Source organism: Protopterus annectens, chromosome 1.part0, assembly GCF_019279795.1.
Source record: "Protopterus annectens isolate FY-2018-M chromosome 1.part0, PAN1.0, whole genome shotgun sequence".
Classification (NCBI taxonomy): Eukaryota; Metazoa; Chordata; order Ceratodontiformes; family Protopteridae; genus Protopterus; species Protopterus annectens.
The window spans coordinates 1,227,782,956-1,227,802,140 of NC_056725.1; the positions used below are offsets into that span (position 1 = coordinate 1,227,782,956).

At 46.1% G+C, this 19,185-nt stretch overlaps 1 protein-coding gene across 1 annotated transcript in view; it reads left to right on the forward strand.

The window, feature by feature from the left end:
- TTC32 (tetratricopeptide repeat domain 32) overlaps positions 1 to 17,642 on the forward strand; it is a gene marked incomplete in the record, with an annotated part of 50,530 nt that extends 32,888 nt beyond the window's left edge. The window contains 1 exon segment of the mRNA XM_044071232.1: positions 17,273 to 17,642. Coding sequence (XP_043927167.1) covers positions 17,273 to 17,420 — 148 coding nt within the window.
- Between the last annotated feature and the right edge of the window lie 1,543 nt (positions 17,643 to 19,185).

The window sequence follows — 19,185 nt, forward strand, 5'->3', positions numbered from 1 at the left end:
AATTCTGAATACTTACGTGGATATTCCAAAATTCAAAATGTTGACATTACAGAAGCTTCTACCCATGCTGGGCAAGAAGGCTTGGCTTGTTACTCTGGACCTCAAAGAGGCATACCTGCATGTCCCTATCAGACAAAATTGCAGAAGATACTTCAGATTCAAAGCTGGTACAATGCACTACCAATTCTCTGCACTGCCCTTTGGCTTATCTACTGCGCCCAAGGTCTTCACAAAGTGCCTGGCACCAGTAATTGCATTTTGCAGACAAAAAGGAATTCAAATATATCCATACCTGGACGACTGCCTCATTCAAGCAGAGACAAAGGACATTCTTCTACAGCATCTGGCATTTGTAAAAAGGTTGCTAATTTCTCTAGGGTACACAGTAAACGAAAAGAAGTCAAAACTAGTGCCCTCGCAACATATTATATTCCTGGGTGCCAGCTTAAATACAACAGCCCAGATGGCTTACCTCACGCCAGACAAACAAGTTCAACTAACTCAGTATTTTCAATTACTGGCAAGAAAGTCCCATCTCCCTGCAAGAAAAATTCTGCAGGCCCTGGGATTCATGGCATCCTGCATACTACTAATACCATATGCCAGACTGCATATGAGGAAATTACAATGGTACCTGAAAAGTGTTTGGACTCAACACTTTCACAGTTTAGAAGCAGTAATACCAATGATTCCCTGCCTACAACAGGAGTTTCGATGGTGGGCACAGGCATGTCACCTAAACAAGGGTCAGCCTTTTACCCAACCCACAGCCAGGCAAACTCTAACAGATGCTTCGGATTACGCCTGGGGAGCACACATGGCAGGAAAATGCATTCAGGGCAAGTGGACCACAGACCAGATGCATCTTCACATCAATCAAAAAGAGATGTTGGCTGTTCAGAATGCCCTAACAGCTTTCAAGGACTTTCTACATCCAGGACAATTACTAAAGACAGACAACACCACAGTAATGTGGTACATAAACAAGCAAGGGGGCACTCATTCTTATCCCCTATGCAGGCAACCCATGACCTTGTGGAACACAGCTCTAACGTATTAAGTTCACCTGCAAGCACAATTCCTGCCAGGAAAGAAAAATACTCTGGCAGACGAAGCAGAAATATCATGGACCCCTCATGAATGGAAATTGAATCCACAAATCTTCAGCATGGTAATGCAAAAATGGGGATGCCCAGACATAGATCTTTTTGCCTCCCCACTGAATTGCCAACTACAAAAATTCTGTACAAGGACTTATCACAAACAAGCATGGAAAGTGGATGCTCTTCTGTTCAGCTGGAAAAACCTAAAAGTTTATGCCTTCCCGCCACTGCCTCTCCTTTCAAAGGTACTCCTAAAAGCCAGACAAGAAAAACCACAGATGATCCTGATTGCTCCAGACTGGCCACACCAGCACTGGTACCCTATCTTAAGGAACTTGGCTCAAGGCCCACCATGGATTTTTCCTCAAATTCCACACCTTCTGACTCAACAAAACAATCAGATCATGCACGGTCAGCTCAAAACCCTAAACCTGGCTGCATGGCAGATACATTAGTCAAACAGGCAACGCCTCTCTCTCTAAAGCTGTTATGGATGTCATTTTGGAGGCCAGGAGGCATAGCACCAGGAAAGCTTACTCAGAAAAATGGAAGAGATTCTGCGCCTGGAACCAGGCTCAAAACCTTGACCCTCTTGTTCCAAACATTCCTCAGATTTTACAATACTTAACTGAAATGCTGGACAGAGGCCTATCCTTCTCATCAATTAAGATCCACGCCTCTGCCATTTCAGCACATTACAACACGGATCCTCCTTTATTCTCTCATCCCTTGCTAAAGCAGTACCTCAGAGGGGCTAAAAACATAAGACCGCCCCGGAGAGCACCAACAACAAATTGGGACCTCAACTTCGTTTTGGAAAAACTGACCTTACCACCTTTTGAGCCAGCCATTACAGCCGATCTAAAATTTTTATCATGGAAAATAGCTCTGCTCCTGGCATTAACTTCAGCACGAAGAGTTTCAGAGCTACGGGCATTAATGGCAGTGGAACCTTTTATAATTTTTCATCAGGACAGGGTATCTTTAAGGACAAACTCTCCCTTTATGCCAAAGGTGGTATCTAGTGTGGCTCTTAACCAAACCATCCATTTGCCAACTTTTTATCCAAATCCCCAGAATAAAGGGGAGAAACTTCTGCATTCTTTGGACATACACAGGCAGCTACGCTTCTACTTGGACAAAACAAAGGCTTTCATGAAAACTGAGCAACTGTTTGTAGCATATGCTGCAGGATCACAGGGCAAGGCTATCTCAAAGCAGACTATATCCAAATGGATAGGACACTGTATTCGGTACTGCTACACACACCATGGAAAATCAGTCCCAAATAACATTAGGCCACATTCCACCAGGGCAACAGCCACTTCAACAGACTTTCTCAGAGGAGTACCTACCAAGGAAATTTTGGAGGCTGCAACTTGGAGTTCAGTGCACACCTTTACCAAGCATTACCACCTGTCTCTCTACTCTAAATCCAGAGCAGGCTTTGCCACTGCAGTTCTGCAGGGCCTCATAGCCAAGCCTAATTCTTTATAGACCAGCCACCCAACCTCAGCTTTGGGATTCTTCCCAAGTGTAATGACTGCAGCAGTGTAACACGAACATAGTACAGTTTTGTACCTACCATAAATGTAGATGTTCGAGTGTTCACACTGCTGCCATCCAGGTTACCCTCCCTCCATCCCCTCTGAACTAGCTGGACTTATCTATACCTTTCTATCCTATACAACCTTTGAGGTGTATTTACTGGTTACTGAAGCTATTGTTTTTATTTTATATGTATATTTTTGATTAGCAATATGTATTGCCTTCTTACTTGGAGGCACCCGACATCTGGGGCTAGTAAAACTGAAAAAGAATGGTGTCGGGTGCATCTAATATACCCCTGGCGCACTGACGTCAGGGAAGAAGCGACAGCAACCGACGCCGGACCAAGACTTTGGAACTCAGGCCGACTGCGGGACCGCCTGACGGCAGGATAACCCAAGTGTAATGACTGCAGCAGTGTGAACACTCAAACATCTACATTTATGGTAGGTACAAAACGAGTTTCAGACCTAAAGTCTTCAAAAAGATAAGTAGCCTGTTGGGGATCCTTTTTCTTGCTCTAACCGATGTCAGAAAAAATTTAGGCCCAGACCACGACGTCCCTCGCTGTCGGTTTTGTGCCTTGTTCAGTACCCGAACTATTTGTCATCGGGCAATTTTTGTAGCTAAATTCTTTCGTTCTCATTCTCCATACTCCGAAATGGCTTTGTTAAGCCATTTGACTACCGATCTTCCGAAAAAATGTAAGGATAAAGACAGACCGCATAGGTCCAAAACTGCCAACGACGCTTCCGTTAAGCTAGTCACCAGTCCACTGGTACTCAGTGAGGCGATTTCACAGCCCCTGATACCACTACTACAGATTTGCAGGCCCTACTGAGACCCATTCAGAGTCCGGTATGCCACGAGATACTTCAACTATGGAACCTGCGGATGTCTCTACCTTGGATGGGTCCATAGCCGCTGAGCAGGCACCTGCTTCTGAGGGTGTATTCCAGCCTACCGATTTTCATATTAAACTGACGACTGTTTCAAGCTAAGAATACCGAATTCCTCAGGCCTAAAGCTCGCACTACGCCTAGAAAACCGATGACCAAAGTACATTCTCAGGCCCATACGCCTCAAAAACAAATGATTAGAATGGCTGAAGACCTTATTACATTAATTAGGGGAATCCAGCCTTCCCCCTCTGAGACCTAGAACTGGTTTTCTCTCTGACCCTTCTGATCAGGAATCTGATATCTCTGTTCCTTCTGACTATCAAGATTTACCCTTATCTACTTATGAGGATTCTGATGCAGAGAATTCCATTGCCTCTGTTTCCCCTCCAGAAGATTTTCCTTTGGTGAAACCTTGCATACCCTTAGGGAGCATTTCCACTGGGAAAGCCAGGACTATTCTCAGTCCAAAAAGAGACTTGGGGAATTTTTAAACCTGCCTCAACACAGGCCTCTAGCTATCCCTCCTGTTCTGGAGATTGTTAGATGATGGTTTCTTTTAATCCTGCCTTATCCCAGACACTCTGCCTCCAGCTCCTAGGAAGAAACCTAACGGATACTACAGAGTACCCGAGTCTCTCAAATTCCTGTTCAAGAATCCTCCTGCGGATCCAGATACCATTTCCATGGACCAAAAGGTATTAAGGCTACTACTACCAAAAATCCTACCCCTTCTGATAGGGACTTTAGACAGGTGGGGTAAGAAGGTATACACTTCTGCTACTTTGGCCATTAGGGCTTTAAATTGCCAGTTTCATATGCTAAAGTATCAGCAGCATATTATGGGACTAATTAAACAGAAAATGGTGTTGATTCCTGACTGTGCTGAACACAGATTTACAAGGGTTAATGCATTCTGCTGACCAAGTTGGTAAACATACTTTGCAATGTGTTTTTTTATGCTTTAGAAGCATCTTGCAGGGCTGCTGTCACTGGGTCTGTACTTTAGAAGGCATGCTTGGCTTAAGGAACAGAACTTGCCAGATCATGTTAAAGCTAAATTATTGGATGCACCCTTAAACCAAGAGTGTCTTTTTGGCAACAAAGGAGAAGTCCTCAAAAGGATCGAGGAAAAAGCTAAATCTATGCAAACAAAGATTTCTTACAAGTACAGCCACCTAAATTCAGTAGGCATTGGCCTTCAAAGAACTGGTCCTTTCCAGGCCTTCTCAGTCCAAACTCCGGAGCAGCAGACTATCAAGACTTCAGTCTCAGGCTATGCACAGATCTAAGCAGTAGGGGGCTCCCACTTCCAAAGCAGGGAGTAGTAAACCACCCCCTATGGAAAAATGGCACAATTACTTATCTTTAACTCTTCCAAGCCTTGCTCAACTACTTGCTCCCTTAGGAGGAAAGCTTGCCCTGCATGCAAAAAAATGGGAACTCATTACCCAAGACAAATGGGTTTTAAGCATAATTTCCCTAGGATACAGATTCCACTTCCACTCACTCCCACCCCAAGTGGATGGCCAGACCTCCCCCCAAATCAGTGGGTGGAGGCCCCAAAACAACTGCTCTCTTTCCTCAGTATCAGGGCTATTCAACCTGTCCCGACAGAACAAAGGGGACAAGGTTTTTATTCAAGACTGTTCCTGGTTCCCAGAAAAGAAAACTCCTGGCGTCCTATCCTGGACCTGTCTATTCTCAACACCTTTCTGGTGGTTCCAAAATTCAAAATGCTAACTCTTCAACAGCTTCTTCCTATGCTAGCCAAGGATTCCTGGCTGGCAACCCTAGACTTAAAAGAAGCTTACCTGCATATCCCAATAAGGGAATCCTGCAGAGAATACCTACGTTTCAGGGCAGGCTCCATGCACTATCAGTTCTCTGCACTTCCCTTTGGCTTATCTACTGTGCCCAGGGTATTCACAAAGTGCCTAGCTCCAGCCATTGCATTTTGCAGGCAGAGAAATATTCAGATTTACCCATACTTGGACGATTGCCTGATTCAGGCAGAGAGTTGGGACTTCCTATTACACCACCTGACATTTGTAAAGAGACTTCTAACCGTCAACAAGAAGAAATCACACCTGTTACCCTGCCAACAGATTGTATTCCTGGGAGCAAACTTGAACACAACTTCCCAGATGGCATTCCTCACTCCAGAGAAACAAGATTATTTGACAACCTACTTCAAACTATTGGCCACAAAAACCCAGCATCTGCAAGGAAAATGCTGCAAGCCCTGGGGTTCATGGCCTCTTGTATTCTGTTAATTCCATATGCAAGACTGCATATGAGGAAACTTCAGTGGTATCTAAAAAGTCTATGGTGTCAACATTCTCAGGACCTGGAAACAATTATTCCTGTCATTCCTTGTATAAGGGCAGAGGCCTGCTACCACAACAAGGGACTCCCTTTCAGTCTACCCCCTGCCGCCCAAACCCTAAAGACGCATTTGACTATGCATGGGGGGCTCACTTGGCAGAGCAGTGCATTCAGGGCAAATGGAACCCAAAACAGATGCACCTGCATATCAATCAAAAAGAAATGTTAGCTGTACAGAATGCTGTGACAGCCTTCAAAGACCTTATTATTCCAGGACAACTGTCGGTAAAGGCAGATAACACCTCAGTTATGTGGTACATAAACAAGCAGGGGGGAACCCATTCCTACCTACTCTGCAGACTAGCCATGGCTCTGTGGAACACAGCCTTGAGCTACCAAGTGAACCTACAAGCTCAATTCCTGCCAGGCAAACTAAATTCACTGGCAGATGACTTAAGCAGATATCTCATGGACCCACATGAATGGAAACTGGAACCCAAAATATTCAAGCTCTAACAAATGGGGGACACCAGAGGTAGACCTGTTTGCCTCCCCTCAGAACTACCATTTGAACAAATTCTGCAGCAGAACTCTCCATACACAAGCTTGGAAAGTGGATGCCCAGTCCTTTACGTGGGAAAGACTCTGTTTCTTTCCCCTCTGCCTCTCCTCTCGAAGGTTCTACTAAAGATCAAACAGGACAAGCCAAGGTCACTACTGATTGCACCAGACTGGCCACGCCAGCAGTGGGGTACCCCCTTTTGTGCAGTCTGACAGTGCTACAACCATAGCACCTGCCTCAAAGCTCTTCCCTGCTCTCCCAGCAGGCGGGCCAGATTCTGCACCCTCCGCTTCAAACCGTGAACCTTGTAGCCTGGCTAATTCCCTGAGCTCACTTCTAGCAACCCTCAGTAAGCAGGTGCTGGATGTCATTCTTGAGGCAAGGAGGCCTATTACTAGAAAATCCTATTCAGAAAAGTGGAAAAGATACTGTTCCTGGAGGCCAGGCTCAGCGGATGGGCACAACGGTGCCCAGCTTACCTCATATTTTAGATTTAACAGAAGTGCTCCACAAGGGCCTATCTTTCTGTTCAATTAAGATTCATACCGCTGCCATCTCAGCACATTATAATACTGAGCCTCCCCTCTTCTCTCATCCCCTGCTAAAACAATTCCTTAGAGGGGGCCAAAAATGTAAGACACCCCCCCCCCCCCCAGGAGAGCTCCCACTCCAGCATGGGACCTTAACTTTGTTTTGGAAAAACTCACTCTTCCCCCCCCCCCCCCCCTTTGAACCAGCTGCTACAGCAGAGTTGAAATTCCTTTCTTGGAAAACAGCCTTACTTCTGGCCATCACTTCAGCAAGAAGCGTGTCTGAACTGCAGGCCCTCATGGCAGTGGGAACCCTTCATTATCTTCCATGCGGACAGGGTTTCCCTCAGGACTAATCCATTCTTTATGCCCATGGTAGTGTCTAGTGTGGCTCTAAACCAGTCCATTCATTTGCCTACTTTTTTCCCTAATCCTCAAAATAAAGGGGAAAGGATACTGCATTCTCTGGACATGCACAGACAGCTTAGATTCCATTTGGACAGGACTAAGCCTCTCAGAAAATCTGAGCAGCTGCTAGTTAGCTTTGCTGCAGGGGCAGAGGGGAAGGCCATTTCAAAGCAAACAATTTCCAAATGGATAGCCCATTGCATCCATTTCTGCTACAAGCACCATGGAAAACCTACCCCACAAGGGATAAGATCACATTCCACCAGGGCTGCATCTACCTCTATGGCATTTCTCAGAGGAGTCCCTACCAGGGACATCCAGGAAGCTGCTACCTGGAGCTCTGTATCACCAAACATTGCCACCTGCCTATCTTTTTTTTTTAATCCAGAGCTGGATTTGCCACAGCAGTCTTACAGGGCCTGATTGCTAGCCCTAACTACCTCCACCCTTACTTAACTTTGGGAATCAACCCAAATGTGATGACTGCAACAGTGAAACACGTAGAACATAGTACAGTTGTGTACACTTACCATAAATGTAGATGTTAAGAGTGTATTCACTGTTGCAGTCCTGGTTACCCTCCCTCCAGCCTCTTGACTTCTCTTGACTTTTACCTTTCCTTCTTGTTTGGCATATTTTATATCATGTGTATTTGCTTTTTGCTGGGGGTGTTCCATACCATATAACTGCTTCCTATTGTAGGGGAACCTGACATCTGGGGCAAGAAAAACGGATGTAATGGCATTGGCTGCATGTTTTATACCCCTGACGTCATGGATGAAGCGACAGCATCTGACGCAGAAATCCGAAGACTCTGGTATTCAAGCCAGCTGAGGGCTACCTGCAGGCAGATAACTCAAATGTGATGACTGCAACAGTGAACACACTCATTTATGGTACGTGTACACAACTGTACTTTCTGACTAACACACTATCAGCCCTGGAGTCTCCTTCAGTGAGTCATGAGTGATACACCTCCTGTGAGCGTTGCCCAGGGGGCATCTTCTCAAGGTGACTAGACAACCTCATTTCACTCCTCTAAACCCTGAGAACTAGCATCTGCACTGAGACTGCCTTCTCGAATACGGACCTTGACCATGTGTTATGGAGAGCTCAGTAGCTCTGCAATGGAGCCTCATTTCTGTAATTTGCATCTATGATCTCATTCTTTGAGTCATGAGTCAAAGCTTTTGGAAGTATGTGAGGGCAGTGAAGTAAACTGACCAGTAAATTGAGAACTTTGTCCTGTAACTTGTCTTTACTACCACAGTTTGGTACAATCCATGCAGTACTATTGCCACTGTACCACTGGGCATTGGACAATCTACCAAACTCTCTGACCCCTTTAAGATACTTAAAAAATCTTTTTTGCAAGTTAACTAATACCTCCTTACCCGCAGGGATCGTTTTTCTCTTTTTGTGAGATAGAGGTGTGAGCATCTGGTTTTGTGGTGCAGATTTTCATCCTCATTACTTCCTACTCTATATCAAACTACACCAGTGCACTTCAAAAACTATAGTTACTTGAGACCAAGAGGACAACATTGTCTTCATACAGGAATGATACAGCCGTACCATCCCTAGACGGAGTATTTCCTAAATGTAGTCTCTGGCTTGATATGCTCCCGGAGAGTCACAAACAGAAGGAATTCAAAACACATCATTGGATGAGACCTCAGCCAGCCTTGAATGTGTTTCACTTAACACCACTAATTTTAATACTTTAATACTGAAAAATATAAAGTACATCAGAGCACTTTCAATTTTCCACATCTCTGTATGCCTCCATTTTTGCCTCATGTCAGAGCTTTGGTTTAATTGTGCCATATTTATTCCTTATTAACCATTATGTCACCCTTTTTTACATCTTTTCTTCCTTTAACCTAATTTATCATCTTAAACAGATTTGTATTCTTTCCCTTACAAGTCTTGTCATTTTCTTCTTGTGTACTTACCTGTACACAGGTTGTATGTCGCATATCATTTGACTTTAATCAAATCTTTTCTCCTTCCTCCTTCCTTTTGTTCCTATACAATTTCTTCATAGATTGCCCCTAATTTAAATTGTACGGCAGTGTCTCTTGTTTATTCTCTAGCCTTTTTTACATGTTGGTTATGTGTTATGCATGCTACCTTGCTGTTGCCAACTAGTTTAGCCCATTTCCCATGTGAGTATCATTCCTTTCCCCTTATTCATCCCCTTGTGAATGCCTGCATCACACTTTTGGTCCCTTTTTATGTAGTCCTGAGTGTTGCTTCCTCCTTTTTCCCTTACTTGTTTCAGCCTTATTTTCTCCATCATTCATTGTTGATATGCACCCTGTTTCTGTCAGTGGTATAGTTGCATCCACATTTATATCTCATTTATATAGCCCAGGCTCATTAACTGATCATGTTCCCTTTCCCTACATTTGCTGCTGTCACTCTCTTTTCTGTAGCATTTGAGGGATAGCTGGTTGTTGATTTTTGTCCTGCAGCTTTGCTTAGGGGAGTAAAGTGAAGTGTCTTCTGTTTGCCACCGTTCTTCTTACAGGTTCACAGGAGTGAAAGATGGTAATGACCACTGGGCCCTTTTTAAGCATAGCCATGCATCCCAAATTTCTGAAGTTCTGGTACCCTTGGTAAGTGTAAGCAGGGGCTGGGGAGACAAACCATTTGCAGGCTGCCTGTGTCTATTAAAAACATAGTTGAAAAAACAGGGATGAATTTTCTGTTCTCCATTCAGTTGTCCAAGTTACACGTGAACTGGGTTAGGGAGGAACTCTGCTTCACATGGATGGGGAGCCTGTCTTCTTAATTTTTGCCTCACTTTTTCTGACTAGTCTTTTATTCAGGTCTTTTAAGCCCCATTCTGTTTGTAGTCTTCTTAAAAAACAATTCCTGATGTACTTCCTGATGTTTCTGTCTGTTCAGTTATGAATTCTTTACCTGCTGTGTGCCTTCCTTTGTGCTGTCTGCTGTGCATTTTCTTATAACTTCCTCTGTTTCTGTCTGTCCACTCTTAGCTTCAGTTCTTTGTGTGCTTGTGCTGCAGTTGGTATTCTTTCTTTTGGATTTTGGACTTCCCTCAGCTTCTCCAGTGCTGGGTGTGCACTGTGATCCTCATATGGCCTTTTTTTTGTAATTTTTCAATAACGTGGCTTTGTTCAGCATAAAGTACTTCCTGATTTTGCCATTTTTCCCTCTTTGCTGATGATTTGCTTGGGGAATAGATAACAACTGGAGGGCCTTGTGTCGTACTTTACTTGTATTGTGATTGACAACATCTCCTGCAGGGATTAGAGTTATTCTATTATTCTACACTACCCATTAGCGTGACCAGAAAATGATGCCCGCCCCGGGCCTGTGCTGCATACTGTCAGTTTTTGGAGCAGTACACAAACCTCCTTCCTCTTAACAGTTAACTTGACATGTTAGGTTTAATGCTGTGCTTTCACACCATCCATTCTTTAGTTTGACAGGAATGGAAACTGCAGACTAGCTCATGCAGACTTCAGCCAGGCATTGTTTGGAGGCCAGGATCAAAAAGTAGATCCACGTGCTGTGAGCCAGCAATACTGACCACTACCAACCATGCTGTCCAGAAAGTTTTTCTTGTAACAATGCAGGTATAGAATATTTATTTTTCTCAGGTAACTGTGAGTGGGCGGAAATTGAGAAAATTCCGTATCACCAAGTGTGGCGGAAAATGATAGCCATTTGCCTAATAATAATGAAAGAACCAGCAGTAAAGTGAATAAAATATTTCATATGTAGGTCTGGAAAGCCATGATCTGAAGTAAACTTCATTTGTTCATCGTTCATCAACCTGTGGGTATCGGATCTGAGCCGGCAGCTTTATTCAGCTAAGATCCGAGCTCCAAGCTCTTCCTTACCCATAGCCCCCTGCCATCCTTCTCTGTCTTCAGATCTCATTTGCCGTGGCTTATTCAGGCACCTAGAACGAGTTCCAGGCATAGGGTTTCGTGAGTTTTTCACGAAAAATTACCTTTTTTCATCTAGTTTTTCAGTTTATAATTGTTAAGCGAGTGAGTTTTGTTCCCTTTTGTAGTTAATTAAGCTAGTTTTGTTGGTAAAATTTATATATTTTTTTAGTTAGTCTAGTCTTCCTCTTCCCCGTGTGTGTGAAGGTGCATTTGGGTTGGGCCTAATTTTTTTACTATGGCAGAGGCCCCTAAAACCTTCTTTTCTAAATTCACCGAGTGTGGCCATAAGCTATCTCAGGCGGATGGCCACACTCGGTGTGTTATCTGCCTTGGGGTTGACCATCTTTCTTCGGGCTGCACAATTTGTGCAGCCTTCAACCCTAGGGCTTTGAGGGATAGGAGGTCAAAGTTGATTCTGGCGGGACTTCTACCCCCGGACTCGGCTTCGTCCTCTTCTCCCTCGGTGGCACCGGCTGCTACCGCAGCGGTCCCGCTTTCTATCCCTGCTCCCCTGGCCGTGACTCACCCTCCCACTGTGGCTCAGGAGGAGAGGGAATCTAGGAGGGAGAGAAGAAAGAAGCACCACAAGTGGCAGTCTGTAGCTTCCTCTTCAGCTCCGCCAGCTAAGCTTGTTAGTCTCTCCTAGGGCTTCCGGGCCTTCTCCTTCCCGGCTCCATTCACCCCGCTTTTCCCCAGGGCCGGAGGAGACCCGGTTGCCTTCGAGGCATCACTCCAGGCCTGCCTTGGTGGCCTCGTCTAGATCAACCCGAAGTTTGTCAGATGCAGATATGGACCGGATGATGCGTAGGTTTCTCCGGGCCCAACTGCAGATGGGAGTGCTCCTGCCCCCCCCCTTCGGGGGGGAGTTCAACCCCCTTTTTCGCCCCGATTGCTCCTTCTCCGACCCACTTCTGGGGTTTGGAGCCATCGGATCCAGGCAGCATCGGAACCGGGGGAGGCTCAGTGCCGATAGTACCCCCTACTTCGGCTCCGACCGCACCCTCGAGTTGTCTGGTCCTTTTTCGGATCTGAGCTCTCAGAGCCGTGAGCTGAGCTTCGGATCCGGAGGTGTCAGTGTGTCTTCAGTTCCGTCTCTGTCGGAGCATACTGGCCCTTCGGATCTGATTGCATCGGCGCCGGCTCTGGTCCGCACCTCGGATCCAAAGGGGCTGCTCTCGCAACTTAGAGAGAGCAGTTCTCCTTCGGCGTTCGATGTTGTGGAGAGGGTCTTGTCGAGGGACTCGAGGCCCCAGGCTCCTGCTGCAGTTCCACCCATCACTCCCTCTCAGACGGGCCTACCTTCCATCACCCGGCCCCAGGGACAGCCTGCGCCTACGTCCCAGATGGTTCCCTTAGAGGAACAGGATGTGGTTGATGAGGCATCCTCGGACAGCCCCCCCGAAGAGGTTCCTCACGAACGTAAGTGCAAGAGGAGGCACTTGTCCTCACCCGAGTCCCTGACAGAGGACACAGACTTAGAGGAAGGTCCCCCGAGGATGTCTCCTTCGGAGACATTATGGAAATGCTATGTATTAGAGGGGCGTGGTCAGCCCAAAAGCCTTCCTCCAATGAGTCTGTGTTTCTGGAGGCGTTTGACGCAGGCCCATGTACCTCTTGGGTGTCCCCTCCCGCCGATCCTCTGGTAGATCTGATCACTACCAAGGCATGGAAGGAACCGGACACTGTGGAGCCCATACCAAAGAGACCAGACAAAATTCTCAGTCCACCCACAGATAGGACAGTTTGGAGCAAGGGTGCTCCAGTAGATGCTATGTTGGTGGCGGCCTGGCCCAGGAGAGTTCCTCGGTCCACCCTCCCGACAAAGAGTCTCGGACGATGGACTGCATAGGGAAGCGGATGTTTGCTTCAGCCACCTTCTCGGTAAGGTCGCTGAACTACATGGCACATGATACGACTCCAGCGGGATCTCAACAAAGAATACGCAGGGTCGCCCCCAGAGTCCATGTCGGCCGAGGATAAGAAAATATTCTCAGCCCGAATGGCCACTCTTAAGTCCATTTCAAACACTTCTATGTGACTTTTCTCATGCCACGGACGGAGCCGCTAGAGCTAGCATTGTCCTACGGCGGCATGCTTGGCTCCGTCTCTGTGACTTTGCGGAACCCTTCAAGGCGTCCTTCGCAAATGCCCCTTTTGACGGCTCTTCGTCATTTGGCAAGACCGTCCGTGACACGCTGGTCCAGAGCAAGGAAGACGTCTGCCGTCAGGATCCGCTTCTCGGCTCCCCAGAGGTCCTTCTCCAGGAACCAAAGAAGACAAAAGAAGATGTGGTTCCGGAAATCTCAACCGTCCCGTTTCGCTCCGGACCCCTCATCCTTCAGAGGCCAGAGGAGGATAGGGTGGACGCCGGCCCAGAGGCAGAGGGGGACCGAAGAATTTCGGGTCAAGAGAACCCTTTTCGGATCGGCCCGCGCAGTAGCCCTGAGGGGTTACCCGACTGCTCCACTCTGGAGGCAGTCTGGGGGCGTTTCTTGAGGCTCCTAGCAGTTTGGGAGTCCATCACAACAGATCGCTGGGTGCTTTGAATCATATCCAGAGGTTACACTATCCCCTTTCTGAATCTCCCTCTCAGACCCTGGAACCTCCCCGATGTCCCACCCAATCAAAGGGAGGCAGCAGCCGCAGAAATAAAGCAGCTGCTAGAAAAAAGAGCAATCCAGCCCGTCCCCCAAGATCAGTCCGGATCAGGCTTCTACTCCAGGTTCTTTTTTGTGCCAAAAAAAGACGGGGGACTTGAGATCAATCCTCGACTTGTCCACTCTGAACCTGTCTGTTGCCAAAGAAAAGTTCCAGATGGTCACCATTCAATCCATTCTCCCACTCCTCCAGGAGAATGACTGGATGTGCTCTATAGACTTCAAGGATGCGTACTACCACATTTTGATGGACAGACGATCCAGAAGGTTTCTCTGCTTCCGGCTGGGAGCCAGTCACTATTCGTTCAGGGTCCTTCCCTTTGGTCTCACCACAGTCCCCAGGGTGTTCACCAAAGTGATGGCAGTTGTACCGGCCCACCTGATGCTTCAGGGAATACAGGTCTTTCTGTACCTAGATGACTGGCTCCTCACCGCCCCCACCAGGCATCTACTCTGTTCAGCCAGGAATTACTTCACTTGGCCTCTCATCTGGGAATTTTTCAATCAATCTCAAAAAATCCTCCCATCAACCAACTCGGACCTTAGATTTCATAGGGGCCAGACTAGATACAAACCTGTTGAGTGCCTTCCTAACTCCGGACAGGCTTTGGACTTTGACATTCCAAGTGATGGCCCTCTTGCAATCCCCAGCTCCCCCAGCGGAATTGGTTCTGAGGGCACTAGGTTCCATGGCGGCTGCAATGAATCTATCACCACTAGCTCGTCTAAACATGAGGGTCCTGCAGTGGACCTTGCAGGTCCAATGGTCCATCCTGCAACATCCGCTAAATACAGCTATCCCCCTCAGCAAGGTTTGCAGGAGGTCCCTACTCTGGTGGATCCAATCCTCGGATCTCTGGGAAGGGTGCCCCTTCTCTGACCCCACCCCAAGCCACGGTGACCACGGACGCTTCTCGCCTCGGGTGGGGGGGCACTGCATGGGCAGAACTATCCAAGGCACGTGGACACACTTGGAGACCTTGTTGCACATCAGTTTCCTAGAGATGAGGGCGGTGCTTTTAGCGTTGCAAGCACTCCAGGCCCTTCTTCCCTTAGGGACAGTTGTGATTCAGTCAGACAACATGTCAGTAGTCTGGTATATCAACAAAAGGGTGGAACCAGATCCTATCCGCTATGTCAAGAGGCCATGAGAGTTTGGGAATGGGCGATCGCCACCAACCGCTTTCTCATAGCAACGCACATTCTGGGTCGGTCCAAAATTTTGGCAGAAAAGCCGAGTCGAACCATCCTCTCACCTTACGAGTGGTCTCTGAACCCAAGAGTAGCGAAGCAGATCTTCCTCAAGTGGGGTCAACCTTGCTGCGATCTTTTTGCGTTGCCTTCGAACGCAAGTGCAGCGAGTACTTTGCTCTATTTCCCCCACCAGGGGAATCCCCCAGAGACGCTCTAGTCCATGTTTGGCCATCCGGTCTACTTTTTGCTTATCCACCTCTCCCCCTCATGGTAAAATTCTTGCAGAAAGCTCGTCGGTTGGAAAGCAGAGTGATCCTCATAGCCCCATTCTGGCCTCGTCAAACGTGGTTCCCTTGCCTATGGTCTGATCTGGTCAATCCTCCATGGATTTTGGATCCCACTCCGGATCTGATTTCTCACCCCCTGGAGTTGACAACTCCAAACCTGGACAATCTCAAGCTCACAGCTTGGTTGATCCAGTTCCAATCATAGCTAGGACTCCCGGTATCTCCTCCTCCAAGCTATTTTAGTAGCCGCTCATAAACCTTCTACCAGAAAGGTCTATAAGAGCAAATGGAAACGTTTTTCGATCTGGGCGGAACATAGACATATGGATCCCTTTACAGCCCCGATACCAGCTGTATTAGAGTTTGTCACACTTATTTGATCAAGGTGCCAGCTTCTCCACCGTCAAAGTACAATTAGCAGCAATTTCACACTTTCATGTGGGAAGTGATCTCGGTTCATTAGCTTCTTCCAAGATCTGCAAAACTTTCGTAAAAGGTACTTTCCTGTTAAGGCCTCCTGTTAAGGATGCAGTTCCTCCATGGGATTTAACCCTTGTTCTTCAGGCTCTTACTGGCCCCCCCTTTGAACCTGCAGCTTTGGTGGATCTTAAATACTTATCTTGGAAAACGGCCTTTCTCATTGCCATCACTTCGGCTAGAAGGGTTTCAGAGCTTCAAGCCCTTTGCTCCAAACCTCCATATCTGGTCTTCCATAAAGATAGAGTTTCCCTCGGGACCAATCCCTCCTTCTTACCTAAAGTCGCCTCTGAGTCCAACATTAACCAATCTATCAACTTACCGGTGTTTTTCCCAAATTATCAAAACAAAGGTGAATACAAATTACACTCTTTGGACATGCACAGACAATTGAGGTTCTATTTACACAGGACTGCTGATCACAGGAAATCTGAGCAACTCCTTGTATCCTTTGCTAAACCCTTTTTGGGTAAACCTGTGTCAAAAGCTACATTGTCCAGATGGATTTCACAATGTATACTTCTTGCATGTAAGAGTTCTGGCCGACCAGAACCTGTCTGAGTTCACGCCCATTCTACTCTATTTCCACTTTTGCTGCCTTTTGGTCCAAGTTGTCCTTGGATGACATTTGTTCAGCAGCCACTTGGGCTTCATCCCATACCTTTATTACCCATTACAAGCTGGATATAAATTCCAGAGGGAGGGCATCCTTTGGCTCTGCAGTGCTCCGGAATATTCTTCCATGAGGACCTCCCAAGTTTTTTAGGTAGCTGGGGACTCTGTCCCACAGGTTGATGAACAAATTAAGTTAACTACTTCAGATAAAGAAGTTATATACTCACCATAACGTTCCATCTGAGTAGATAACTTCATTTGTCAGCAACCACCCCCCCTCTGTCCCCCTAACCTGTAGTTTGTCCCTTTTAGGATCTTTGTGCTCTCTGCACCAGATGACATCAGGTTAGGATGTTTAGTTGATCCTTTGGTTGTAGTATTCTATAATGCTAAGCAAACTCGATCTGAGGACAGAGAGGGATGGCGGGGGGTTATGGGTAAGGGGGAGGAGCTTGGAGCTCGGATCTTAACTGAATAAAGCTGCCGGCTCATATCCGATTCGGATCCGATACCCACAGGTTGCTGACAAATGAAGTTACCTACTCAGATGGAACGTTATGGTGAGTACATAACTTCTTTTTTTGTTATTTCTTATTTATGTAACTGGTGACGACTTGTTAATGGTTGTTGTTGTGCTACTCTATGTTTAATGTTATTGTTTGACCTGTATTGTGTGCACTAGGGGAAGATGTAGGTAGCCTTGACAACTTATTTTTGTCTCTCTTGATGTTTCTTTGCAGGATTTTTTGACAAAGCAATTGAGGATTTCCAGAGAGTTTTAGAGCTATGTGCTGATTTTGAAGAAGCTAAAATCAGTCTGAAGCAATCCATTCTGGATAAAGAAGAAAAATTAAGAAGGGATTCTCAGAGGCTGTTGCTTGATTAATTTTTAGAATTGATATTGGGTAGTTTTTACATATTTGGCTGGTTGTATATGTTGTGTATTCATTGGTAAATAAAATATTTTGGATGGTGAATTTTTCATGTAAATAACAGCACAATGTTGTCATGTAATTACAATATGAAATCTCAGTTTAATTTATTTTGTATTTACTGGTGTTACTGAATATGTATTAAATAAAATATTCTGAACATTTCTGTACCCTGAGCTCTTCTTTGCATCATTTATTTTTTTTAGGCTACAGACACACACTAACAGGACAGTATGCAGATTAAACATGTTAACCTTAACATACAATTACTTTTCAAACCTTCGGCTCCTAGCAAGCCAGACAGATATTACAGGGTTCCTGATTCACACAAATTTTTATTTAGAAACCCTGCTGCTGACCCTGAAACTATTTCACAGGGTCCAAAAGGTGTTAAGGCCTCAACAGCAAAAAAATCCTACCCCCTCTGACAGAGATTCAAGGGCACTGGATAGATGGGGAAAGAAGGTTTATACATCTGCAACCTTGGCAATTAGGGCCTTAAACTGCCAGTTTCATATGCTCAAGTATTAACAACATGTTATGGGATTACTGAAACAGAAAATGATGATTTCTGAATGTGCTGAAAATGAAGAATTGCAGGAATTATTGCATGCAGCAGAACAAGTTGGAAAGCATACTGTGCAATGTGGTTTTGATTCCTTAGAGGCCTCCTGCAGGGCCACAGTTACTGGATCTGTGATTAGGAGGCATGCCTGGCTAAATTTGCCGGATCATGTTAAAGTTAAATTGCTGGATGCACCTTTACAGCCTGATACTCTATTTGGTATTAAGGCAGAAGAGGTTTTAAAGAAAATGGAAGACAAAGCTAAGTCTATGGAAACTGTAAAATACTTCTTACAAGTGCAGCCACCAAGGTTCAGTAGACACTGGCCTAAAAAAAACTGGTCCTTTCCTGTGTCCGACAGAGCTCAATGGGGCAAATCCAGGTGCTCTAAAGGATGTTCATCGTGTTTCACTGTTGCAGTCATTACTCTTGGGTTATCCTGCTGGCAGGCTACCCTCAGTCGGCCAGAATTCCAAAGTCTAGGTCCGGCGTCGGTTGCTGTCACCTCTTACCTGACGTCAGTGTACCAGGGGTATAAAAGATACAGCCAACGCCATTTTCTTCAGTCTTTCTTGCCACGCGGTGCCCAAAACAAAAGCAGTTCGCAAGTGCCGGTCGGCAGACTCCTGAGATTTTCAAATCTGAATTTCAGAACCGAAGTCTTCATTAAAGCTAAGTACCCCATTGGGGAAACTTTTTTCTTGCTATAGACCGATGTCAGAAAAAGTTATTTCTTGTGGGAAGCAAATACCTCATAAGGATTTTCACTCTTACTGTATTCCTTGCCTAGGCCGTGATCACAACGTTGCTAGCTGTCGGTTTTGTGCTAGATTTAACCAACGCACTATTAAGCATCGGTTCGAATTTGCATTTCATTACTTTGGCCGAATATTTAATTATATAATGCCGTCGGAACAGCCGACAACTGGAGTTTACAAAAAACGCAAGGAAAAGGATAGGCATCCGAGGTCCAAAACCGACTAGGCCTCTGCTAGGCCAGTCGCCGATTCGCCGGTTCTCTGAGGCGCTTTCACAGCTCCTGGCGCCCGCTACCTCAGAGCCACAGGCCGCTTCCGACTCCCACTTGGAGCCGACTGGGCCTCTGGATGCTCATAGTTTCATAGTATAGTACTAGGCTATCTGCCCTGGGGCAT